Consider the following 22,820-nt stretch of genomic DNA (forward strand, 5'->3'; position numbering starts at 1 on the left):
TTGAGCGTTTTAGTTAGGTTTTTAATAAGAAAAGAATTTAGTAAAGGCGACTTTTAAAGCTTTGGTCACACTGTTACCAATGTTATTGCGAAAAAAAAAATTCGGAGAAAACGACATTTAATATTATAAATATGTTTATAAATTAGGGCGCCAGGAGCCGCAGCAGCTGCCAGAATGAGTCTCAACCTGGGTGGCTGGATCCACAGCTTCACTGTGACGGACACGCAGGAGCACAAGGGAGGCTACACGATATATAAAATCACCTCGATCGTAAGTTCGATTTGGGGGCCGAGAAACTGTCAATTACCAATTCCTTTCTACTTTTAGGTCTTCCCGAGGTCGGTACCCCAGGCTCTGACCTGCCTGGTGGTGTGGAAACGATTCCACGACGTGAAGCGGCTGCATCGCGAGCTGAGCCGGCGGCACAAAAGCCTCCAGCTGCCCGGCAAGTTGCCCGTGCCCACAGACAGCTCCTACTTCAAGCGATTTGACGCGGCGGTCATCCAGCGGCGCAAGGAGTATATTCTTCAGCTACTGGACTTTGCTGCTCAACATCCGGCGCTGTACAAGTGCTCCACCTTTACGCAGTTCTTCCATGAGACGCCGTCTCCGAATGGATCGCCGCTTAAGAAGCTGTACGTGGAGCGATCCCTCCGTCTACAAACGGCGGAAACTGGTTGTAGTGGAGGAGCAGGTGGAACGGGTACGGGGGCTGGAGCCATAGCGGACATTTGCGATAAACTCGATTTGCCCTATGATCCGCACGATGCGGGGGGCATAACGCCTCTGGATCCGCGCTGCGATAAGGAGCAACCGAACGACGTTGTAGCCCATGCCAAGGAAACTGAAAACGAAATGGAATCCAAACCGGAACCTAAGCCGGATGATGCCTCTTCTAAGCGGGATTACCTCCGACTATTAACGCCCATGGCCTCTATAGAAAGCGATGATAGCGACTACATCTACGAGGCGGCCCTGGAGTTCAGCCATGCCGTCCAAGCGGAAGTCAATCTAGAGTACGTCGAAGCCCACGAGCGCTATAAGCATGGCGTTGACCTCCTACTCCACGGAGCCAAGCAGGATGCAAATGAAGAGCGTAGGTTTATAGCCAAGGCCAAGATAGCAAAGTATTTGGCCCGGGCCGAGGAGATACACGCCAACTTTCTGGCCAACAATTGTCCCACGAAGAAGCTTCAGTTTCAGCTTTCACTGGACATGACAGACGGCGGAAGTGTGACCCAGTTGGAGTGCCCCTGGAACCAGTTGGCGCGCTACAAAGTGCTAAAGGTGCTCCAAGAGAGGGTGATGCAGGTGCAGTGTGTGACGAAATCCCAGCAGCCGGCGGCCATTATGAAGGGCATCGAGAAGCCGGCCAGCAACTCGCTCACCCAGAGCATCTTTCTGCCCCAGCAGGTGCCGTACATGGTCCAGTTACTAGCCTACTTCCAGTCTGAGCAAAAAATCTTCCTGCTTCTGCGGCAGGCGGAGGGCGGCCGGCTGTACGATTACCTGCAGACCTATACTCCCACGGGAAGCAAGTGTGGCAATTACGGGGAGCTCTTTCCTTTGGATCAGGAGCCGGATAAGGAGGGCGCAGATGAACAGCCTCTTACCGCGGATAGCGAGGTGAGCGATCTGTTGCGCAGCTCTCAGCAGCTGCTGAAGTCAGTAACAAACACACTTAGCAACCTGCAAGCGGGCGTAGTGACGCCCAAAAAACAAAAAACGGATGGAACTCGCATCCGAAGTAAACCCATTCCGGAACAGTGTCTGCGTCAATGGGCATGCGAACTGGCCATCGCCATACACAGTCTGCATGGCAAGGGCGTGATCCTGAGGGATCTGCACATGGCCAACATATTGCTGGGCGCCAAGGGCCAGCTGCTACTCACGTATTTTCATCAGAACGAAGGTCTAAGCTCGGACGACAACTACGTGCACAAGGCACTCAGTTTGGAGGCGTTGGGTAATCACTTTGTGGCTCCAGAGAGACCTCTGAGCTTCCGTTCGGATTGGTGGAGCTATGGCGTGGTCCTCTATCAGCTCCTCCTGGGAGTGGTGAGTTTAAGTTCGCTTCATGGATTCTCTTAGTTTCATTAAATTTATATGCTTTTTCTAGCCTTACAAAGCCACACATCCAGGGCAGCTGGAACTGTATGGCTGTGTCCAGTTTCCAAGCGCATCCTTGGAGATTTCCGACCATGCTAAGGACCTACTGGAGCAGCTACTACAATTAACGCCCGAGCTTCGTTTGGACTACGAACAATTGCAGACACATGCCTTTTTCAAGGGAATAGATTGGCAATCAGTATTGCAACAGGGAACTGTGTCCACGTGAAAATAACCTCTACTTGCTTACACTTTAAGTTATTTTTGCTTATGAATCTTTAAAGCTTCTCAAGTATTTTATTATTTTTATATTGTACCTGAGAAAGATACCAGGGAAATTCAGTGGTCTCTTTTGTTAATATTGTGTTTTGCTTTGTTTTTTTTTAAACGAATCGGAATCTTTTTGAAGCGATTTTCGTTTCTGTATATGTTTCAAAATATTTCATGTTAATCCTTGCTTTCAATATGTTTGTAATCATTTTGTTTTGTTATTTCTTTGTTTATGTAGGCAGTTTTGACTATAATTATAATCAATTATTGGTACAAAATACAATTTATTCATACGTCTATTACTGTATTGCTTACAATTATTGACTTAAACTAGATTACTAAATGTAGGTATAACAAAATTTTCAAACCGATATACAAAATGGTATGGATAAATTAATAAGTAATAACTTTGTAAAGCCAAATGAACTAATATACAATATAAAAAGCATTTTATTGTCTAACTACACAACAGTAAATGGGGTTTCACTTAGGCTTAGGGTAACTACAACTAAGTTTGTTGGGGGACGGAGGTTCTAGCTGGGAATCCTCTCGTCACCCGTTTGGTAAGGCACATTTGGAATGCATTCTGGGGGTGGGGCTCTCGTTTCCTGAACCCTTGACCCTTAATTAACCTAGACTTAGACTGAACAAAAACCGCGTTAAGTTTTGGCAAGACTTATTGATTCTGTTGTTGTTGCAACTTGCGTAATTAAACCTAAAAGGAACCTATGGCAATATGAAAATAGTGGTACTGAGTGGGACTGGCCAGAAAAACTCTTTGCTGGCAGAGCGTTAACTGAATTAAATAATGTTTTCCAAAGCATTGAATAATAATTGACTAATTTAAAAAGCAGTTGGTTTCAAAATCTCATGCTCTTTCTTTGAGATTTTATCTACACTTAAGTAAACTGCTGATGTGATGTAAAATTTTACTAATATTTAGGCTTTGGCTTTTGGTAACTGCATTTATGGAGACCCACTTTCAGTCGAGGGAAACACACATAGAAATGCTGCACACCCCACGCCCCTTTCAGTATGGTCGCCGAAAGCGGACGCTCGACAGGCTTGGGGGCGTGGCCCAGCGGCGCTGATGTTGCTGCTGTCGCCGGTGTGTGAGCATTTCTTTTAGTGCAAAAAAGGCGGCAGAACGTAGCTCTGTGCCTGCTGCTGCTGCTGCTGGGCGGCCTCCTCGCTTTTGATCACAGTCTGCATGCCGCCACTGTCGTTGTCATCGCTGCTGGTCCCCCCGGATACAGCTCCTCCCGCGGCTGTGGTCACGTAGTGCTGACCCTGGGCCTCCACCAGGTGGCAGCTGGCGCCAGGACTCAGCTCCAAGCCGGCGCCACTTTGATGGCACTGGAGATGCACATACTTGGCCTCATCGGCGCTCAGGTACTTGCCGTTGAGTTGCTGTTGCTGCTGTGCCTGCTGTTGCTGCTGCTGCTGCTGCTGCTGGTGGGCATGGACGGTGACCAGAGTGCCGTCGGGCAGATGTTGCTGCTGCTGGGCGGCCTGTAGATCCGCCGGCTGATAGCTTCCGCCATTGGCCACCGTCTCCTCTCCGTTTCCGGCCACCGAACCGGAAGTGGCGCCCATTTCCATGCGCGTCGGACTGCCGTACTCATAGTGTCGCATCGGGAACAGCTGGCTTTCGTGGACATAGGCTCCGTATTGGCCGGAATAGGTGCCATACGGACTGGCCGCCGGCGAGAGCAGGCTGAACTGGGGCGTCAGCTCGTAGGGCGTCTGGTAGCTGGTCCAGCTGTCCATGCTGCCCGGCGGCGTAACCGTCGTCGTCTGCGGATAGCTGGTGAACGGCGGGGCTAGAGTTCCGGGATTGAGCGTAGCCGTCGGCGGCGTGCTCGTCTTGATGTAGCCCGTCTTGCGGGGTGGTTCGTGCTTGCGCCACTTGGCTCGTCGGTTCTGGAACCACACTTGTACCCGGGACTCGCTCAGATTCAGCTTGATGGCCAGCTCCTCACGGGCGAAGACATCCGGATACGGAGCTCGCTCGAAAGCACGCTCCAACTCTTCCAACTGGTAAGCCGTAAAGGTGGTTCTAAAATAAAAGGAATAATCATGATTTAATTATTAGTTGCGCTGGGAATCTTTATAGGATATAAATAATTTTACAGCAGGAAATCTTTTTTATTTCTAACAAAAGGTAAACAACCTTTCAAAGTACATTAATAATTTATAATATCATAATTAGAGAATTGTGACAAAACCTAACTAAGTGGGGATTACTTTAGTTAATCCTAAATTTCAAAATATTATTAATTTAGCTAAACATTAATGAATTTTTATGGCATTTATTTTAGTTGAGCATTTGGATAAAACATTATTTGTATGAATATTTTAAAAGAGTTTTAAAATTATTCAGAGCTCTAACATATCCCAAGTAATGATAATGTTAATAAATAGACAACAACAATATAAGATTAAATTTTTCCTATAAAATTTAGTTCAGTAGGGCTCTGCTGCCATTATTATCCACCTCCGCTGTCTGAGCTCATTAGCAAAATAACCCCCCAGATTGCATGGACTTCCCTCTGAGCCTTGGCCATATCCTTACTTGAAATTACTCATACGTCCTGTGGCTACCGTTATAAATAATAAGTATTATCATCTTGGGCCACATAATTTCATTGATTTCCCGTCGTTAAATTAATTGACAGAGGATAAGTATTATGTGTGCCGTCTGCTTACCTCGTTTTCTTTTTCTTGATGCCGTTGGGATCTCCCTTCTTCTTGCTGCTGTTGCTGTCCTTTTTCGGAGCAGGAGCTGCCACGCCTCCCGCTGTGACCGCCGCCCCCTGACCGCCGGCGGCGGCGGAGGAAGCGGAGTTGGTGGTGCCATTGGTTGTTCCTGCCACCCCATTAACCACCGCCGAGGAACAAGTTGGTGGCGTTACTCCTGGCCCACCCGCCTCCATTTGTGGGCACATCTCATCGGGTTTCTTGAGCTTGCCCGCCGCGGATCCTCCGTTGATCATCACCGGCGAGGAGTCCTGGAGCAGGCCATCGCTGCCATGATCCAGATGATCCAAATGATGCGGACTGCCGCTGTACAGATGCTGCATTTGCTGTTGCTGCGGCTCGTACTGATCCTTGGGCGAGGAGGAGTAGTCCAGTTTGCCATTGAGCGGATGATAGTCGAGGATGCCCACCAGCTGTTGTTGCTGTTGCTGGGCGGACTGCTTGTGCAGCAGGATGCCATTGTGGCTGGGCGGGGGCGTGGCCGTGTAGTGCTGATGGTGCTGGTGGTGGTGCTGCTGCTGCTGCTGCTCCACCAGCTTTTGAGGGGCACTAATATACTCGTATTTTTGGGTGGGCGAATAGCAGCCAATCTTGTTCACAAAATCCAGTTTGGTCACATAGTTGGGCGATCCCCCGGCTCCTGATCCTCCTCCTCCTCCGCCCCCGTTCGGCAGAATGGTGTTGCAGTCGGGCAGTCGTTGTTGCTGCTGCTGGCTGCACAACTCGTGGACACTGCCCAGCATCACGGGATGCATGGCCGTTGAGGTGGGCATTAGCGGTTTGGCGCCCAACGGATTCAGTGGACCGCTGCCAAACTCCCCGAAAATGGGATCATCGAAGCTGTCGTGCTCCATCGTCTAGATCTTTATCCTCAAGGCACAATCACTACTCACAAAAACCACTAGCTAAACTTTGGCCAGAGCCGTCTATAATCCATTGATCGTTTCGAGACTTCGATTTAATTATCTTTGCTTTTTTTTCACTGGTGTGTTTTAAAATTGACTTTGCAAATCAGTTAATTGCATTTGGCAAAAACATCACTAGTTGGTATGTCAGATACTATAGTTCGCACTCTGATAGCTTGGATAGCGCCTGCTCACCGCTCGAGTCTTTGGCCTTAATTGACTCGGCTACTGGCGATGATTGTCCTTTTATACCGGCGCACTAGGCAGCGCAGCAGCAGCGCCGGCAGCGACCAATCGCATCGCTCCAACGGCAGCCATTGCCGCTGCGCAAGCGAGACGGAGCGACTGCCCACTGCTCTATGCATTTCATGCTGGCGCGTGTGACTTTTCCGTTTCCCTCACGATTCGGGGTGTGGTCTCCCCCTACATACACACTTCTTTTGCTTTTTTCCGACTGGGTCTAGCTGCCTGTGTCCAGTTTTTGGTTTCAGCTTCGGATGCGCACGGCTACCAGCAGATCCCGACGCTCTGGGAACGGAAAAGAACGGGAGTCGAGGGTCCTGGGAACTGCATTTTCGTTTCTTCAAGGTCTCAGTTTAAAAATCAGTTTAAGGACCACAATGGATTGGTGGCTTCTTCAGTCAAGAAGAATGTTACAAGATTGGAAAACATACACTAGGTACATTTAAGTTAGGTCTATTTAATCTTAAAGTCTTGGGTTAATTGGCTCACAGCTTTATATTTAAAAACCCCTTTTGGGTTTGGTTAAACAATTTAAAATCACACAAAATAAAGGGCATTGCATATTAATGGAGAAATTTTTGTGAAGTCCCAAGAACAAATAGTTTAGTACTAAATAAAAAAAAACAAAAGAATTTTATTATTTTTATAACACTACGATTGTTCCGGATGCTATATTTTTAACAAGATAAAGCTTAAAATTACTTTAGCCCAGAAATCCTGAAAAACTAAAAACTTGATGTGCAATATGATCAAATGTGCAATATTTTTAGTGACAAACAAAGTTTAGCTTGAAGACCATTTGGAAACACAAAACTTTACATGATCTTTTACAGCTTTAACAAAACCATCACACTGATTATGTTTAATTTAATAAGCTAGAAAAATGAAGTCCTTTCGGACTCATCACTTTATAATTTTATAAATCATGGTTGGCTTCCGTTGATGACTTCATGTTCGAAGATACAGCCTCTTTATAAATAAAAGTATATAACAGTATAAGCAGAAAACAAATGTGACACATGTTATATATATATATATATATATATAAGAGATAAGAATGCAAATTATTACCATTGTTAATGAACATTTCGGCTTTTAGAGTTTAGAGTTTGGCCCCCTATTCCACGACCACCTCATCTGCCCATGGTCATCCCAAACAATCCACCTTCATCGTCACACATGTCGAACGAACAATTAACTTTTTACTCGTATCGAGAGCAGAGGAATTTCGCTGGTGGTCAGGGTTCCAATTGGAATGATAAGGGTGAATCGATCCGAACTTGCAACCACTGTAAGGGATGGACTTGGCACGCTTGCGACCTTCGTCTTCAACTTCTGGCTGTTCCCACTCCCTCTTCGTGTTGTTCCCACAGCGCGTGTCACCCTCTGAAGGATTGGCATATTCATACTCCGTTCCGGAGTTGCGTGTGACCTTTTGGCCAGATGCTGGTACTTCGATCGCTACGAGGTGGGCACTTAGTCAGGGGCTAAGTTATGGCTCATTTGGATAGATCTGAAGATTTCACGGGGCATTTGAATGGGGAGGGAAGAAGGAAGCAGAATCATGTGGGCCGATGAAGTCAAGGAGGGTGAAAGTGGGTAGTATGATACATTTATATAGAGATTGAGATCAATGATCTTAAAGAAAAGAAGGGCTGTTAAATTTTTAAACATTCTGAATTTTAGCAACTTGATCAGAAAAATACTGACATTTAAACAAAAAGTGTGCAAAGTTTATTTTTCCGTTGCAAATTAGACTTGCTTAAAATAATTCTTAGCCATTTGATAAAAATGTATTTTTTAAACATTTTAAAAATATAAAAAAAGGTATATTTGAAGAAGATAAACTTAAGCTCCCTTTTATCAATTGTTAAACGTCTATTGCGAACAATTGCCAAAAACTTTAATTATATTGCCAAAACTTTAATTATATTTTTCTTTTAGTTTATATCTTTTTTTTTTTTAAACATAAAAACTTTTAAAACAAGTAAAAATCTACTTAAAATCAATTTAAAAAGTTCAGCAAACAAAAACCCGCATTGATCGGCGTGTCGAGTGAAAACAGCAAAGAAACTTCAGCTTCCCAGGAGCTCACAAAGGATCGACAATGTTCCCATCGTATCCACGGAAAAGAAAAAGAAAACCCACCGAATTCCATTCGGAAACTATATAAAATCTCTTTCACACAGACAGAACCGTACAATTCGATACTTTTCGGCTTTGCAGGTTCCAAAATGCGGGCAGCGGAGTTGGAATCGGAATCGAGGTCTCTGAGAATGGGCGCGGGGCACGCGATCAGAGCCGAAGGATGAAAACAAATAAATACACCCCATACTGTGGGTACTGGGTCGCGACCCGGAATGGGAGGGATAGTCCGTGAGGGCAAGGAGTCGGGGTCGGGGTCGGACTCTTGTTGCGTGTGAATAATCAGACAATATTTTGCATTAGCCAATGCGCCAATTATGTGGGCTTGGGATCGAGGAGTCGAAAAGGGGATTGCGGCAAACAGCAAGGACACAGTCAGGGAGAAAACTCAAGCCATGATGATAGCATCTTGAGTAAGATCAAGAGTTAATTACGATTGATCCTTGAACTTAAGGAGGTTATTCTACGATAAAGGTAATCAGGCGGTTTCCAGAGAGATAGGAGATAAACGAGCGGGGAATTACCAGACAGCTGATGCCATCTTAATTAACCCGAAAAAGAGTTCCTTAAGTTGCGGGTAAATTGGTGAAAGTTTTGTCTAAGGATCTTTATTGTGTAAATATCTTGTTTTTCTATGATTTCTTCTTATTTCCACCATATATGTTTTGTCTTAATGTCTGAAGCTATTGGGCTACCCAATATATTGATGATCAAAAGTCTTTTCATTCTCGTTTAAGTTCATAAAATAAGAATCCGTATTTTCATATCCAAGTTTATTGAGAGTGGCTTGTTAGCTAATAACTGCTTTTCACTTAACATTTAGATAGAAAGGGACAAAATAGTTAGACATAGTATTTCCATAGTGTTTTTCAGTTGAGCTTGCTTAGAACAACATCTATTGAAAATTCTCGGTACAGTTGTCGCTTCCCGGCAAAGTGAGCGCCTAAGCTTTTGTTGAATATTTTTTCATATTTTTTCCATAACCATTAAGATACACACACTGGTAGACAGGCGGACAGACAGACAGATACACCGAATGAGGGGTAGACAGATACTCAAGCCCATCGCCACCATCATCATCATCATCGCATCCACACTTGTCCCACCGAGATGACAGTCCATCCTCAGAAGCAAAATCAACACCAACAACAGCAACACCCAGAAAAATTTTTTAGCAAAACATATTATTGCCTTGAAATTATATAAGGTCGATTCCTGACTGACTGACTTCAAAACATTTTCTGCATTTATATTCGCATTTGCAAGAAGAAGTATAAAACATTATGAGAATTTTTGATCTATAAGGATTACGAATTAATATTTTTCGTTTTAAAATAATGTAATCTTTATTTAAAAAATTTAAGCACCTACTTTCTTTCGGTGCTGTAGCATCACCGACATTCTCTCATCCTCGGTGGCAGCGACATTATCACATTGTATTACGATATCAGCGGAGACAGCGACGACAGCGACGACATTTTGTTATGCCTTTCCCCATATATCTTCTATATATATATATCTACTATATGTGGCAACGATACAGTGCGCAATGTGCCATACATGTTTCGCCCATTCCCATTCGGGTTTACTTGGTTCGGCGATTGCGATCAGTTCGCACAACGAAATTCCAATATGGCGGGCTCAAGCCCCGCTCACACACACACTCGCACACACAGTCGCAGAACAGTCGCGTCGAAGTCAGAGTCCAGAGCAGCGCTCACCCATACCGACGCGTCCAATTAAGCTTCGTTAAGATCAATTTAAATCCCGCATAAAATATCAAATAGTTTTTGTATTTTAGTTCCACTTCTGCCTCGGCTGTCGCCATTCGTTCTCGCTCTCACTGTTCAGCAAAAACAAAAAAAAAAAACATACAAGAAGGAAAAACCTCGACTTATGATCGTGAATACACTGAGCGATGACAATCAATACATGGGTATGCTGTCCAGCACTAGAATTTAAAAATTTAAATATTTTTAAAAAATTTCTCCATAGGGGTATATATTCTCTGCTTATTTATATATTAATATTTAACATAAATTAATTTTAGTAAACGTAAAGCTTCAAATATAAATGAAGAATTTATCCCAGAGAGGTATGCTTTCAGTGTACATTTCGAAATCTACTGCCCACGAGACAAAGTCTGCAAGTCGACCCGTAGCCGTAACCGTAAACGTACCCGAACCCGGAGCCGGGCTTTTCCCCTAGCCATCCACTCGGTATATTCTGCCTCTACCCTGACAAAGATGTATAGTTTTTTACCCATTTTCGTTTCGTTAATTCTCCATGGCACTTTGGGGTCCACACTTGCCTGGTACTTACTGTTCTTGTTCTTGCCAGTCTACCCCCTTTACATGATGCACACTCGAACAGGGGGGCGGATGCTAGAGGCTTTCGTATTCAGATATACGTATCTGACATCTGACCCAGCCGACTAGCGACGATCACAAACGTCGACTCAAATTGGTTTATGCATTTTGCTTTCTGCTGCCTTATGAATTTGCCATCATTTACATGAGATTTTTTTGGGCATGACTGTACCAGAGAGCAGAGTTCAAGAATTATGGAAGGAATTCGGTTTTGTATTACATTCTCTCTTTTAAATCAGTGTGGATCTTTAAAATGGAATAGGAAATTATCAATTTTAAACAAATTGTTTTATAATAGAGTGTACTGTCACACTCTAGTTTTCATCCTTTATATTAATGGCTACGCTAAAAATTATCTTATAACGTTCATAAAAGAAAGTATAATAGATATAGAAAAAATATGGTTCTTGTGAATATTACAGATATTAGAAAAAAGATTTGACCATTTTTGAAAACCAGCAAATCAAAAGCAAAGGTATTAATTTTTTTTTTAGGTTTTAAGCAAAGTACAGCGATTTTACTTTTGAATTCGAGTTTCTACAAAAGCTTAAGAATGCGTTTTTCATTAATTTATTTAAGGAACATTTGTGTTTCTAATTAAAAATATTAATATTATTTTATCAAAAAGACAAGTAGATGCACTTTCGGAAATTTCAGTAAGTAATTTTATTTGGTTTTAAAAATTTTCAAACTCCAAGTCCACTTTTGAAAAACCCTGTTAAACTTTTTTGGATTGAAGAGATTTGGGCAAAACACAAAATATTTCTTTTTTTTTTATTTACACGCCGTACATTAGTTTTTTTTTACACTTTACGATAAACTTTTAAAAATCAATCGAATCGGATTTCCCCCGAGATAATTGTTTAACTCTTTCCAAATTCCGAAATCCACAACAGCGTCACGCCCACAACGCCCACCCACAAATCGCACTAAAAGCTTAATGCAATCAAAGGGAAAGTGAGAGAGGACGCCAATAAATTAAAGGCAATCACAATTGCTAGCGCATATCAGACACCATTTATGGGGCATATAGGGAGATAACTGAAGATGTCAACCGCTGGGCCTGGCCGGTGTAATTGGCTTTGGGTCTTGGGCCGCCTGTCGATGGATGCACGAAAAATCGCAACACAGTGCGCGCAATTCAAATTAATTGCCGACAATTGTGACTTATTTAAGGCGAAGGCGCCATTTAATACGCCGGCTGAGTGGTGGGAGTGCTGCACTGCAGCTGCGGCTGATAACTTAAGCGGCACGATCGCTGTCTCAGAGCAATTTGTGGTGTTATGCAATTGAAATCGATACCCGGGCAGTGCTAATTGTTATCCTGTTTTTGAATTTGTCAGCCAGCGCGGTTTATTAAAAGCCGAGAAAACATTATGCTCCGTTTACACTAGGGCTTTTCTTAAAGTTAAAAGGAGTATTGCAACAACTCAAATTTATTTACAAAACAAATAATTTAACTCAAAAAAAAAAATCTTTTTTTTCTGAAGCAGTTGCAGCTAATAGTAGTGCAAACGGAACATTGTTGGCTCTGCGTCAAATGCAAATCGATAGGCGCAGATTTGAAGTTTAAAATAAAATTGAATGAATGAACCACTCGATCGCGTAGTGCGATAATAATTAATTAATAAAAATTGTTGTAACTGCACTTGACACTGTCTTTTTGGTGGACATCACTTATCGTTTTTGGCGCTGCTGCCTGTGCGGCGAGTTAATTGTTTGTAATTAAATAAAATTTTACAAGGTCGATTTCAAAAACACACTCTGGGGTCTGGTAAATCCATGGTTACCAATTTGTTTTAATATAAAATGCCGGCCGGCAATTTAATTTGTATCGCGAACAGTAAGTGCGAGGCGTCGGAAAATTGATTCCTGCTCATTATTTCATTAAAAGCATTCTGCCAATTGGCTGGAGCTGGGCCAAAGAACCGACTGGCCTATCAAATCGTCTCCCGCGCTCCGTGATTTTTGCTTGCAGTTCGATTTGATTTCATGAATGGAATTGTATCAATTGATTGTTTTGGTCTTGTTATCGTTGCCTTTCGATCGTCGATAATTAAGTCGGGGGTGTGTATGCCCACCCCCTCTCTACGGCTAAATAGGTTAGAATTATTGAGGCTCTGGTGCTCTGCATCGTCTGTGGTTTAATGAACAAATCAAATTGTCTAATAGTAATCCAATTTACTTGATTCGAGCTGGTGCCAAGCATTTTAATTGGTAAAACAAGTGCCAATCAATGTGGAAGTAGTGTTAATTTGTGGAAAAACGTAATTGGGTTAAATCATTATTAAATGGCTTTAAAGAATAATTTACAAAATTGTAAATTTTAAAATTTCATTGCCGCTCATGAGTGATTTTACCACAAATGGGTTTAAAATTACTCTAATATGAAAATCCATTATAAAACATAATTCGGAAAAACAATGATTGTTTCCAATACCTTTTCAAAATTAAATCTTAAATATCAACACTGAATTACATTTAAATTATAATGCAACATGATTGTTTGATTACTTTTATAGAGAAGTTGTAGGAACTAAAATAGTGCCGAAGGGTTCACCACATTCTGTCTTCAAAGTATTTCTCCCCTTCGCCATTAACACAAATCTGTGAGAAAAGGTTTTCAAAATATTAGAAGATATGATAATCTAAACGAATAATATCAGTTTGCGAGAAGGTGTAAATTTCCTCAGAATAACTAAACAATAAAAGTGTGCGATCTATTATCACAACAACTTGGAATTCAAATAAAATAAAAAAGCTAGTCAAAAAAATTCCACATATGAAGACAATATAAGAAAGCCATAAAACTTAAAAATATTCGACTAACATATATTTGTTTGTAGATGAAAAACAAATTCCGAAATGCGTACGCACTGGATTCTTAGACGTAGTCATGGAAGGGATTCCGGAGGGGGTTGGTCATGGGCGTCGGAAGGGGGCCGTCGTGACATGCGGGCAAGTTTAAATTGATCTTAACGAAGCTTAATTGAATGTGACTGTGTGGGCATATGCATGTGAGCATTGTGTTGCCTTGCGAGAGTGTAGCCTACACTTGACAAAATTGGCGGAATGCAAATACCATGTATCAAAATCAAGTCAAGCAGAAGGCTCCATCTCTTTGAGCAGTGTAAAGTGGACATGAACGTTTGCTCTGGGGGTATTACTGAATCTGTGAAACGGATCCAAGCCTATGTGCATAGTTGGAATAATTTTTTGGGAGACAGTATAACAACTCGGTGATATGAAAACTATTTGTAAAAACAATCCAATCTTTTCTTTTTACTTAAATCTCGAGTTTTAAAGTTATAATACAAAGTGAAATTTCAAATATATTGACGGAATTGCCTATTCTAAGTGTATCTATAAAATATGTAGTTGAAATAAATATAAAAATCTCTTAATTTATAAAAAAAATCCCTGCCGAACCATACCGACAAAACACTGTTAGAGATCCAAGTTTATCGTTTGTTTATTTCAGATATCAACTGGTTATTGTTCACCACACACTGAGCGTAGATCTGTTTTATCTTTGGACACGCCAACTTAAGACGAAAGATTTGCTAAGGGAAGTGTGCCAATTCACAATGGGCGCTAATGAAGTACACGGTTTGGGGATGGATGGTGGGTTTTTAAGAGTCGCTTAGGCGTTGGCGAAGTCAATGCCCTTCTGGATGTTCTTCTTCAGCTCGGGAATGGCGGCCTCCAGCAGCTTCTTCTCGTAGTCGTTGAGCTTGGGCAGGCCGAGGTTCTCCTGGATGCCGCTCTTGCCGAGCACCAGGGGTGTGGAGAAGAAGGTGGCCTCCGTGACGGTGGACTGAACGTACGAGCACTCGACCACGTTCTTCTCGCCGTTGAGGCCCTTCAGCAGGGAGCCGGCAAAGCGGGCGCCAGCATAGGCCATCGAGAGGGTGGCGGAGCCGGCTCCAGCCTTGGCCTTGACCACCTCGGTACCGGCCTCCTGGATGCGCACGGTCAGTTTCTCGATGGTGTCCTGGTTGCCCTTGAACAGCGGCTGGCTCTGGGACAGCACGGGCAGAATGGTGACGCCGGAGTGGCCACCAATCACGGGGATCTGCACGCTCTGGGGATCCACACCCAGGGCATGGCCAATGAAGGCGCGGGCACGCACCACATCCAGGGTGGAGACACCGAACAGACGCTTGGGATCGTAGACACCAGCCTGGATATACAACAGGTATAAAACTTTATCATTCTAATGTTTTTTATATCTCACCTTCTTGAGGATCTCGGCAGCGATGGGCACGCAGGTGTTCACCGGGTTGGTGATGATGGCCACCAGGGCCTTGGGGCAGTTCTTGGCAATGGAGTTGGAGATGTCCTTGATGATGCCGGCGTTCACGTTGAACAGGTCATCGCGGGTCATGCCGGGCTTGCGGGGCACACCAGCGGGGATGACGACCACATCGGATCCTGCAAGAGGTAGGCAAACACATTTTTCATTAATTGCCCGGACACACTTTGAGCTTTGATCTTTTATGGTTTCAATCTCCGCGGCTACTGCGCTGATAAGTACCTGCTTCTGATTACGTCGTTATAAAAACCAATAACCTTTATTCTTTGCGGCTTATCTTATCAGAGCATACAATTAGGTTCATGCAAATCACATGAAAAAGCTTTTTATTTGAAGGAACAAGTTTTTTAAACTTTTTGAAAATTACTGATTTTATTTTCTTTTTTAGTTTATCTAAAAAATTTGTTTAACTGTTGTACAAAAAACACTTTGGGATTTTTCTTAAAATATTTTGTATAGTATAATAAATATAAAATTCTTCTTTAACGTCCTAAACAATATAAAGAAAAATAAAAGAATAAAAATTTTGTTGATCAAAGCTAAAAAAAATTTCATTTTGTAATAATTATTTATTTATCGTTTGGTCTGATAACATGTTTTGTGAAATAGCAGAAGATATTATTTCCTTAAGTTACTATAAAAGTATGCAACCTAAATGGCATCAATATTTATATTCTATAAACTATATAATTGTTATTATAAAAATTAGTTTTGCCTTTTGTTCGCTTGTCTAAGTGTTTGGTAATTTAAATTAATTATAATTACAGAGGAAAACACCACTAAATTTGAGCTAGTGCTTTTAATATAAAATGTGCTTTTTGAATGCATGCATACTTTGCAGTAAACATTTAACAAAACATTTATATTATGCTTCTTAAGTCCAAAAATAATCTACAGCTCAGTTAGTATTTACTTATACCATTAACATTTCAAAATTTGGTGATAGTAACTAATAAATTAGTTTTTGAAATACTAAAGTTAAACCATTAAGCTACAAATTAGTGCATATCATGAGTGATAGCCGTCGGTTTATCCCCTGCCCCTTCTCACCACACCAAACCCCCCTCCACTCTTTGCAAATTTTCCACTCGCAGCCCCTAGTCACATAACCTCACTCGCGGCCCCTGCCCTCTACTCACCCTTCAGGGAATCGCCCAGCTGGTCGGCACCCATGAATCCGGCGGTCTTGCTTTTGGTGTCGATGTGGGACAGATCAGCGGCCACACCGGGCGTATGCACAATGTCGTAGAGGGCCAAATCGGTGACCAGGGGATTCTGCTTGAGGAGCAGCGACAGCGGCTGGCCAATTCCTCCAGCGGCGCCGCAAACGGTCACCTTGTAGTTGTTCTATATCGGAATTGGAAAATATATAACCCATTGTTATGTCAGGTTCCATAATTATAGACTCAAGCATCTAGATGCAGTGTTATCTGGCTGTTACGTAAACAGTTGCAGTGGAGTGGTTCTGGCGATTCTGGCCGGGATTTCGCTAGATACGAGGCTCACCTGCTGACCAACGGAAAAGGTGCGCACTCCCTGCAGGGCCAATTGCTTCGTCACTTGCTTCAGCATATTTGCAAGGTTTTTTGGTACAAAATATTGGTTAAACAATTAAACGAGAGCAGTTCTGCCAGCAAAATCCTACGGGCCAATGAAACAGATTTGCAAATCTACATTGTTGTTGTTGTTGCTGTGGTGGCGGGGGTGAACAGGGTTGCTTTAATAAAAAGCTCTTTCTTGAACTAAAAGCTTTTGCTTAAATAGTTGTTTACTCGAAGGTAAGGGAGTAAATTAAATATATGTAACTTATTCAACCTTAAGTTATATTTTATAATAACTCTGGGGGGTCTCTGCTTTACTCATTTTCATTGGACCACGTCGGGTCGCAAATCAAAAATTTGAATTCAAACTAGCGTATACTAAATAACTAACAGTCAACGGGAGCTGCCAACTTAGTTGCAGGTACTTGTGACACTTTTCAACACTGTTCTTCAATTGAGCCGGAGATATTTATTTATTTTTGTTTTTGTTTATTAACTAAATTCTGGCAGTTGCATTTTAGAGGTATATATGAAACTGAAGTCCCAAGTAGTCAAGAATTCACAATAACTGTTAAAGGTAAGCTTCACAGATAAATATCTAAATGCCTCATAAATTTCTCATTTTCATTATTCAGTGAACCCAAACTGAACCACAAATATGTCATCCTTGCGCCTAACTAAACAGCAACACGACCATTTGAGTCTGCTCCAAAGACCTGCTGGCGATGTGGTGGAGCTGTGCAAGTCCGCCTTTGATTACCTAATAAATGGACCCAATCCCAGCCGCTACGAGACGTTGGCCAAGAAGTACTCGGATTCGGGAAGCGCGGAGGCAGTGCAGCAGGCTGTGGAGGCGCTAATATCCCTGTTGATAAGCGTAACCACCCGGGCGGGAGGTGACTGCGTCAATATGCAGGCGATCCTACGCCAGACATTTCCCGATCTCGGCGACGATGTGCTGGAGGTCCTCGAACAGTTTGTCACCAGCAAGCGAAACTTTGTGGAGGGCTCGATAAAGTCAGCCAACATACGTGCCTATCGGCTGGTCAACCTGGACTGGCGGCTGGAGGTGCGCACCGCATCACGGAGTCTGCTGGAGCAGTGTCATGTGGTGGTGACCATGAAGCTATACCTACACACCGAACCGAAGAACGAAAACCGCGAATTGCTGGCCGTGGACACATCTGGACGCAGTGAACAGGAACTGAAGGCCATGCAGGAGGACGAGCGGCTGCATCGGAAAGATCTGCTGGTGCAGACCGATGTCAGCAGTCTGTTGCACATGATCAAAACGCTGGAGGACGCGCTGGCCGAGTCTAAGACGCGGCGCATTCGCAACATAGTCGATGCCATACACTGATATGACTCCAGAACTCACAATCTTGTTAACGCTAATTTAATCTGGACCAATTTATTACTACTAAAGCTAACTAGAAAAGGGATTGCCTTGTAATTGCGAGGCGGCCAGAGCTTCGGCGGCGGCTGACTTCAGGGCAACTTTCTTGCGCTGGCGGTTCTCCTTCTTCTCCTCGGGCGTTTTGCGCAGCGCCTTGACGCGACGCGTTTGAATGGAGCCCGTTTGTTGCTTACCCAGATGGACACGTCCCTTGGTGTTGCCCAGAGCATCCGTGCTGATGTTCTTCTTCTTGCCCACCTTTAGCTGCTTGGGCTGCTTGCGTGCCTGCTTGTAGAGATCCTCGCTGGCGATTTTGGTGCGACGTATGGCAAAATCAGCCGATGGTCCAATCTCTTCCAGCTCAATGCGCGGCGTCTTTTGGCCGGACTTCTTCAGTAAAATCCGGTAGGAACGCATAAGGATGTTCATGTCGTCGGTCACAGTAAAACTGAGGACGTGCTCGATACCCTGCAGGCGAATCGAGTCCACCTTCTCACGCTGGAAGGTGTCAATGAACAGGTTACGTAGGCGTCTCAGTTCCTCGGTTTGAGCCCATTTCGGGCCATTAAACACCAGGCAGGGCTTAACACAGGCCCCAATCTTTTCGTTCTTAAACTCGGAAATCGCCTGATACCGCTTGATGCCCAACTCAAACATGTCCAGCACCTCGTTCTCAAAAATCCTGCCCAGGATGATGTTGTCGGGTCGCTTTTTCGATGTGGAACCAAACGAGAACAGAGCAGCATCGTTCTTCATGGTCAAGCTGGCGGCCAAAGTAATGTTTACGATTAAGAGTTCAATATTTTGGGTTAACCAAACTTACAACTCCAGTGAGGAGGGATCGTCAAAGGGTGTTATGTCGTTCTTGCGGTTTAGGATCTTCACCAGCGGCTTCTTCAGCGCTTGCAGATCCTTCATGCACAGCTTCACGTTGCCACCGCATTTCCGTCCGTCCAAAAAGAGCATTGTGCGGGCGGATTCAATTAGTTGCGGCTCTCTGGCCAACAACACCTTCTTTCCCTTGCGGGTTTTGGGTTTCCTGAAATTAGAATCAGTTGCATTTCTTTGCTTTTTGTAAGATTGTGGTGTGCTGTTCACCTGATGCGTAACAGCGACATATTAGTACGCGTTCTTAATTAAAAACTAAGCGAAATAAAGTACAATTCAGGCACGCACGTGTAAAGACGCTTCGCAACTAAAGATGACACTATCGATGGTATTAACGGCTTGGCTCTAGCTGACCGCATCGATAGTTTTTATTTTATCACGGATAAAAAAGTTCTTATCAAAAAATCTATATTACATTTTAATAATTAATTTAAGTTTTAAGTCTAGAAAATGTTTTAAAAATTTTACTTTAAACTTTTAATTGTTTTCTGTTCTACAAATGTCATCTCTCACTGCAATCAACAGTTGCCTTTCACCCCCAAGAAAGTAGCCATTCGCCCCGAATTATGTTGGTATTCACCTTGAATAACAATTACATGTTCGCCCATGACGTTTCTTTGTCGGTTGTAAATAAACATTCGGAAATGTTATAATTATGCTGCGCAACGGCCAGAATCAAGCGCAATTGCTGGCCCGGAGCCTTGGGCAGCTAACCCGGGGAATGGCCAGTTCAAAAAGGACTGCCAGTAAACAGGAGAAACAGAACCCCAAACTGTCAAAGCCTTCAACAGTAGAAATGCCGCTCGAGGAGCCTCTAAATGCCAGTTATTTGTCCAAAACCCTGGGTAAGCCAGCACTTTAAAGAAGGCTTGTGCATTTACTAAAATCCATTCATAGGCAGCAACTATAAGGCCTGGGCTACTGCCCTAGAGAAGCACCCCGAACTGAAGACGGTGAAGCGCAAGGACCTCCTAAACTCCTACGACACGCTCAAAGACCTGAAATACAGCGTGGAGGACATCCTTGGCAGGCCAATGATCATCTACTACGGAGCTTCCACGCTGGCCAACCGGCACAGTGTCTTGCAGGAGTGCGGCTTCCACAACGTGACCATCCAAACGCTTGCCAAATATGTGACCGTGGTCAATAAATCAATAGAAGTCCTCAAGGCGCATAACTACATCCCTTTCGATGTGAAGGTGGCAGAGCGTCTGGCGGGGCTTTTCACGGACATTAACCTGCGGGTGGATATGCGGGAGCTGGACAGCGAAAGCATCACGTTGAAGAGTTTGAGGCAATCCCTGCTGAACGCCTACTTGCGCGAACGCATCCAAATGGACGACAATGACTTGCAAAAGATGTGGCGCGTCTACTCACGCGTCCGCCACAAGAGCTTTCGCGCCGTGCAGGACACTGTGGAGCTCCTGACCAAGGAACTAAATTTTACCTCAGAGCGGCTTAAGAAGAATGGGTTTCTGCTCTACTCGGACGCAGATAATGTGCGACGCATCCTGCGCGAGATACCTACCATCGACTCGCAGGACATCCGTGAAATCGGATTTCGACGGCCCAAGATACTGATGTCCACCTGCGATAGCTTAAAGCAAACCCTGCAGCACGTCCATGCGTTTGGCATCAGTGAGGATGCCGTACTGCGATGCCTGGAGGTGCTCACCCTGGGACCGGATACGGTGTTGGAAAGATTAAGGGATCTTCAGGATATCGAGGAGTTCCAGGTGCTTGGCACCAATCCGCGAGTGCTGCGACTGGTGCACTACCAAAACAAAGCGCGGTTGCGCTTAGATTACCTAAATCAGTTGAGGGTCCGTTGCGCTTCCCTTCACATCCTCTCCTGCGGTTCTGAGGCGTTTGCCAAGTAAGTAATTATGAAATGCCAAGCTATTAAGCTTCACATAACTCCATTGGACATTGCAGATTTGCAAGAGATGGTTCAGACCGCACTAAAGGCCGCGATATTGTGGTATACTTGGGCAACGTTTTGTCCAAGGATGTACAAGTACTGCGCAATCTGCTCTCCCGTCATCCAAACTGGTGCCACATACCTTTGCTGCACGTAAAACAGTGCCTGGAGTACCTCCGCAGCAAGAAGTTTAAGCTGAGTGAAATCTTTGACAACATCCACTTGCTTTTGTATCCCATGTAAGTGATATGATTTCTTTAACAAGTTTCTGTTATTTCCATACTGTCTTCCAGAAAACGCATTGAAGAAAAGATGCTTCTCCTGCAGTTGCCCGATGCCCAACAAGAGCTTCAATTGCCTGTAGCGGATTTCCATTTACTAAGCAACAACGAGATCCTAACTCTCATTCTCTACCTAATCGAATCTGAGTTTCACTTCACTGGCGATGGCATTTGGACGGAGCAACACACACATCACGTGGAGAACTTCAACAATCTGCTGCCTGACTTCCCCGAGAGCCTCAACAAGGTCTACAAATACGGCGTAAAACCTGCCGATAAGCTGGTCATGCAGCATTTATAGGCGCCACCATTAAAATTGTAAATAGTTTGTTATTAGAATTTGCAAAAATAATGAGCTTATTTGCAAAAAAAATGGGGCTTATATTTTTGATAGTTCTCAATTTCTTGCTTCAAAGCTTCTTGGTAATTAGACTCTTTTCAATTAGACCCGAAAGCCTTCTATACAACTCTTGGCTTGTTTGGCTCATTACCAGAAAAAGTCATCGTCATGAATAAAATTTATAGTTTTATATATTATGTTAATTATTTTTTATTAGCATAAGAACTTTTCTAAGTTTACCGAAAACACTTGTTATTGGCAGTGCCCTAAACAACTTTACAAAGAGAACTTAAATTACTCCGATTCCAACTTAAGACCGGCGAAACTTGTCTCCGTTTCGGTGATCAGCTCATCCTCATTTACCTTCAAGGGAGCGCATCTTGTCCAAAAAGATTCGTCATCGCTGGCTGGCAGGGATTCCTTGGGAAAAGTGTGCAACGACAAGTCATTGAATACATTGTGGTGTTCGTAGTCGTCCTCCAAGGGTGTTTCTGTACAGTGCTCCACTATTCTTGTTATATGATCATCCTGGCTTCTCCGCGTCATTGTCAACATCTCAAAGCTGTTTGAGATTAGAAAAACGTTGGGCAAAGTCTCCCTCTTCCAGTTGGACCACAAGATGTTGTGCATTAGAGCGTAGGGGCAGTGGGGCAGATAGTAGAGCGTAGGCACCTCTGCTTCGTGTTTCCCTGCGCAGTCTTCGCCCATTACACATCCGTCGAACAGGCGAATCAGTTCCATCTCGCTGTCCCTGAAGACGGGATCAAAGTAGAGGGTCTCCTTGATCTTGTGGTGGCGCTGCAGACCGATCACAAAGGCAGCCTGATGAAGAGCATGGTAGGTGCGCGAAAAGGGTCCCAGACCCAGGCAGACAATCCGTTCCAACGGCTTTTTAATGCCTTCCAGCTGCTGCTGCAGTGCTTCCATTGCCACTAGGAAGTAGTCGCTCTGGCACATCTCCGTGCACAAGTTCTCCAGGCGTCTGAAAGTATTTGGCTGTTGGTATCAGGGACTGTGTGTTGCTCGAATACTTACGGTTGAAATTTCTTCAAATCCACATCCGGGCAGTCGTTCAAATAGTCGCTCTCGGACTTGTGGCGATCCCGTCGCCTGAGGCACTTTCGGGCCATCCATTTCTTGCGCGTTACCACCTGGAAATCCTGGCCAGAGTTCGACATTGCAAAAGGTAAATAAACATGTATCTTCTTCTATGCACCTTGTTTAGTGTGGCCATTTGTTTGTAGTTCAGTGATACACAGCAAAAAACCACTTTTAGTATAAAAACAGGTTGTGTGTTGTAAGCTTAAAAATATTTTTATTCATTTTATGTTTTAGTT

General features: G+C 43.7%; 7 protein-coding genes across 7 annotated transcripts; 3 read left to right on the forward strand and 4 right to left on the reverse strand.

Moving 5' to 3' along the window:
• The first annotated feature begins 84 nt into the window (after window positions 1-84).
• On the forward strand, window positions 85-2,484 carry LOC128252345 (ribosomal protein S6 kinase delta-1). Its single transcript, XM_052980000.1, has 3 exons — window positions 85-270; window positions 328-2,058; window positions 2,120-2,484. Exons 1-3 carry the CDS (start codon window positions 175-177, stop codon window positions 2,336-2,338), a joined length of 2,046 nt encoding a protein of 681 aa, XP_052835960.1. The 5' UTR covers window positions 85-174; the 3' UTR covers window positions 2,339-2,484.
• A 91-nt stretch (window positions 2,485-2,575) lies between these two features.
• Window positions 2,576-7,259, reverse strand: LOC128252348 (AF4/FMR2 family member lilli). Its single transcript, XM_052980003.1, has 2 exons — window positions 5,089-7,259; window positions 2,576-4,438 (listed from the first exon to the last, which is right to left on the reverse strand). The coding sequence occupies exons 1-2, from the start codon at window positions 5,991-5,993 to the stop codon at window positions 3,505-3,507; spliced, it is 1,839 nt and encodes a 612-aa protein (XP_052835963.1). The 5' UTR covers window positions 5,994-7,259; the 3' UTR covers window positions 2,576-3,504.
• Window positions 7,260-14,255: 6,996 nt separating this feature from the next.
• LOC128252363 (malate dehydrogenase, mitochondrial) lies at window positions 14,256-16,789 on the reverse strand. The gene is made up of 4 exons (XM_052980021.1): window positions 16,623-16,789; window positions 16,256-16,463; window positions 15,039-15,235; window positions 14,256-14,984 (listed from the first exon to the last, which is right to left on the reverse strand). The coding sequence occupies exons 1-4, from the start codon at window positions 16,686-16,688 to the stop codon at window positions 14,445-14,447; spliced, it is 1,011 nt and encodes a 336-aa protein (XP_052835981.1). The 5' UTR covers window positions 16,689-16,789; the 3' UTR covers window positions 14,256-14,444.
• A 284-nt stretch (window positions 16,790-17,073) lies between these two features.
• LOC128252370 (uncharacterized) lies at window positions 17,074-18,099 on the forward strand. Its single transcript, XM_052980031.1, has 2 exons — window positions 17,074-17,234; window positions 17,293-18,099. Exon 2 carries the CDS (start codon window positions 17,316-17,318, stop codon window positions 18,015-18,017), a length of 702 nt encoding a protein of 233 aa, XP_052835991.1. The 5' UTR covers window positions 17,074-17,234; window positions 17,293-17,315; the 3' UTR covers window positions 18,018-18,099.
• Window positions 18,038-19,299, reverse strand: LOC128252365 (ribosome production factor 2 homolog). The gene is made up of 3 exons (XM_052980023.1): window positions 19,152-19,299; window positions 18,877-19,092; window positions 18,038-18,816 (listed from the first exon to the last, which is right to left on the reverse strand). Exons 1-3 carry the CDS (start codon window positions 19,169-19,171, stop codon window positions 18,084-18,086), a joined length of 969 nt encoding a protein of 322 aa, XP_052835983.1. The 5' UTR covers window positions 19,172-19,299; the 3' UTR covers window positions 18,038-18,083.
• A 207-nt stretch (window positions 19,300-19,506) lies between these two features.
• On the forward strand, window positions 19,507-21,495 carry LOC128252353 (transcription termination factor 5, mitochondrial). The gene is made up of 4 exons (XM_052980008.1): window positions 19,507-19,786; window positions 19,839-20,817; window positions 20,877-21,101; window positions 21,156-21,495. The coding sequence occupies exons 1-4, from the start codon at window positions 19,597-19,599 to the stop codon at window positions 21,442-21,444; spliced, it is 1,683 nt and encodes a 560-aa protein (XP_052835968.1). The 5' UTR covers window positions 19,507-19,596; the 3' UTR covers window positions 21,445-21,495.
• Window positions 21,496-21,710: 215 nt separating this feature from the next.
• Window positions 21,711-22,711, reverse strand: LOC128252366 (SRR1-like protein). Its single transcript, XM_052980024.1, has 2 exons — window positions 22,519-22,711; window positions 21,711-22,465 (listed from the first exon to the last, which is right to left on the reverse strand). The coding sequence occupies exons 1-2, from the start codon at window positions 22,659-22,661 to the stop codon at window positions 21,778-21,780; spliced, it is 831 nt and encodes a 276-aa protein (XP_052835984.1). The 5' UTR covers window positions 22,662-22,711; the 3' UTR covers window positions 21,711-21,777.
• Between the last annotated feature and the right edge of the window lie 109 nt (window positions 22,712-22,820).

This window comes from Drosophila gunungcola, chromosome 3R, assembly GCF_025200985.1.
Source record: "Drosophila gunungcola strain Sukarami chromosome 3R, Dgunungcola_SK_2, whole genome shotgun sequence".
Lineage (NCBI taxonomy): Eukaryota > Metazoa > Arthropoda > Insecta > Diptera > Drosophilidae > Drosophila > Drosophila gunungcola.

What these genes read in the sequence shown, in the direction of transcription:
- LOC128252345 (XM_052980000.1), top strand. Translation starts at nt 175, where the DNA reads ATGAGTCTCAACCTGGGTGGCTGGATCCACAGCTTCACTGTGACGGAC. An exon ending in TATATAAAATCACCTCGATC is followed by an intron (nt 271 to 327) that starts GTAAGTTCGATT and finishes TTCTACTTTTAG; the next exon opens with GTCTTCCCGAGGTCGGTACC. An exon ending in ATCAGCTCCTCCTGGGAGTG is followed by an intron (nt 2,059 to 2,119) that starts GTGAGTTTAAGT and finishes TGCTTTTTCTAG; the next exon opens with CCTTACAAAGCCACACATCC.
- LOC128252348 (XM_052980003.1), bottom strand. Translation starts at nt 5,993, where the DNA reads ATGGAGCACGACAGCTTCGATGATCCCATTTTCGGGGAGTTTGGCAGC. An exon ending in ATCAAGAAAAAGAAAACGAG is followed by an intron (nt 4,439 to 5,088) that starts GTAAGCAGACGG and finishes CTTTTATTTTAG; the next exon opens with AACCACCTTTACGGCTTACC.
- LOC128252363 (XM_052980021.1), bottom strand. Translation starts at nt 16,688, where the DNA reads ATGCTGAAGCAAGTGACGAAGCAATTGGCCCTGCAGGGAGTGCGCACC. An exon ending in CCTTTTCCGTTGGTCAGCAG is followed by an intron (nt 16,464 to 16,622) that starts GTGAGCCTCGTA and finishes ATTCCGATATAG; the next exon opens with AACAACTACAAGGTGACCGT. An exon ending in GCTGGGCGATTCCCTGAAGG is followed by an intron (nt 15,236 to 16,255) that starts GTGAGTAGAGGG and finishes TACCTCTTGCAG; the next exon opens with GATCCGATGTGGTCGTCATC.
- LOC128252370 (XM_052980031.1), top strand. Translation starts at nt 17,316, where the DNA reads ATGTCATCCTTGCGCCTAACTAAACAGCAACACGACCATTTGAGTCTG.
- LOC128252365 (XM_052980023.1), bottom strand. Translation starts at nt 19,171, where the DNA reads ATGTCGCTGTTACGCATCAG. An exon ending in ATGTCGCTGTTACGCATCAG is followed by an intron (nt 19,093 to 19,151) that starts GTGAACAGCACA and finishes TTCTAATTTCAG; the next exon opens with GAAACCCAAAACCCGCAAGG. An exon ending in GATCCCTCCTCACTGGAGTT is followed by an intron (nt 18,817 to 18,876) that starts GTAAGTTTGGTT and finishes TTTGGCCGCCAG; the next exon opens with CTTGACCATGAAGAACGATG.
- LOC128252353 (XM_052980008.1), top strand. Translation starts at nt 19,597, where the DNA reads ATGCTGCGCAACGGCCAGAATCAAGCGCAATTGCTGGCCCGGAGCCTT. An exon ending in GGTTCTGAGGCGTTTGCCAA is followed by an intron (nt 20,818 to 20,876) that starts GTAAGTAATTAT and finishes TGGACATTGCAG; the next exon opens with ATTTGCAAGAGATGGTTCAG. An exon ending in CACTTGCTTTTGTATCCCAT is followed by an intron (nt 21,102 to 21,155) that starts GTAAGTGATATG and finishes ACTGTCTTCCAG; the next exon opens with AAAACGCATTGAAGAAAAGA.
- LOC128252366 (XM_052980024.1), bottom strand. Translation starts at nt 22,661, where the DNA reads ATGTCGAACTCTGGCCAGGATTTCCAGGTGGTAACGCGCAAGAAATGG. An exon ending in GATTTGAAGAAATTTCAACC is followed by an intron (nt 22,466 to 22,518) that starts GTAAGTATTCGA and finishes AAATACTTTCAG; the next exon opens with ACGCCTGGAGAACTTGTGCA.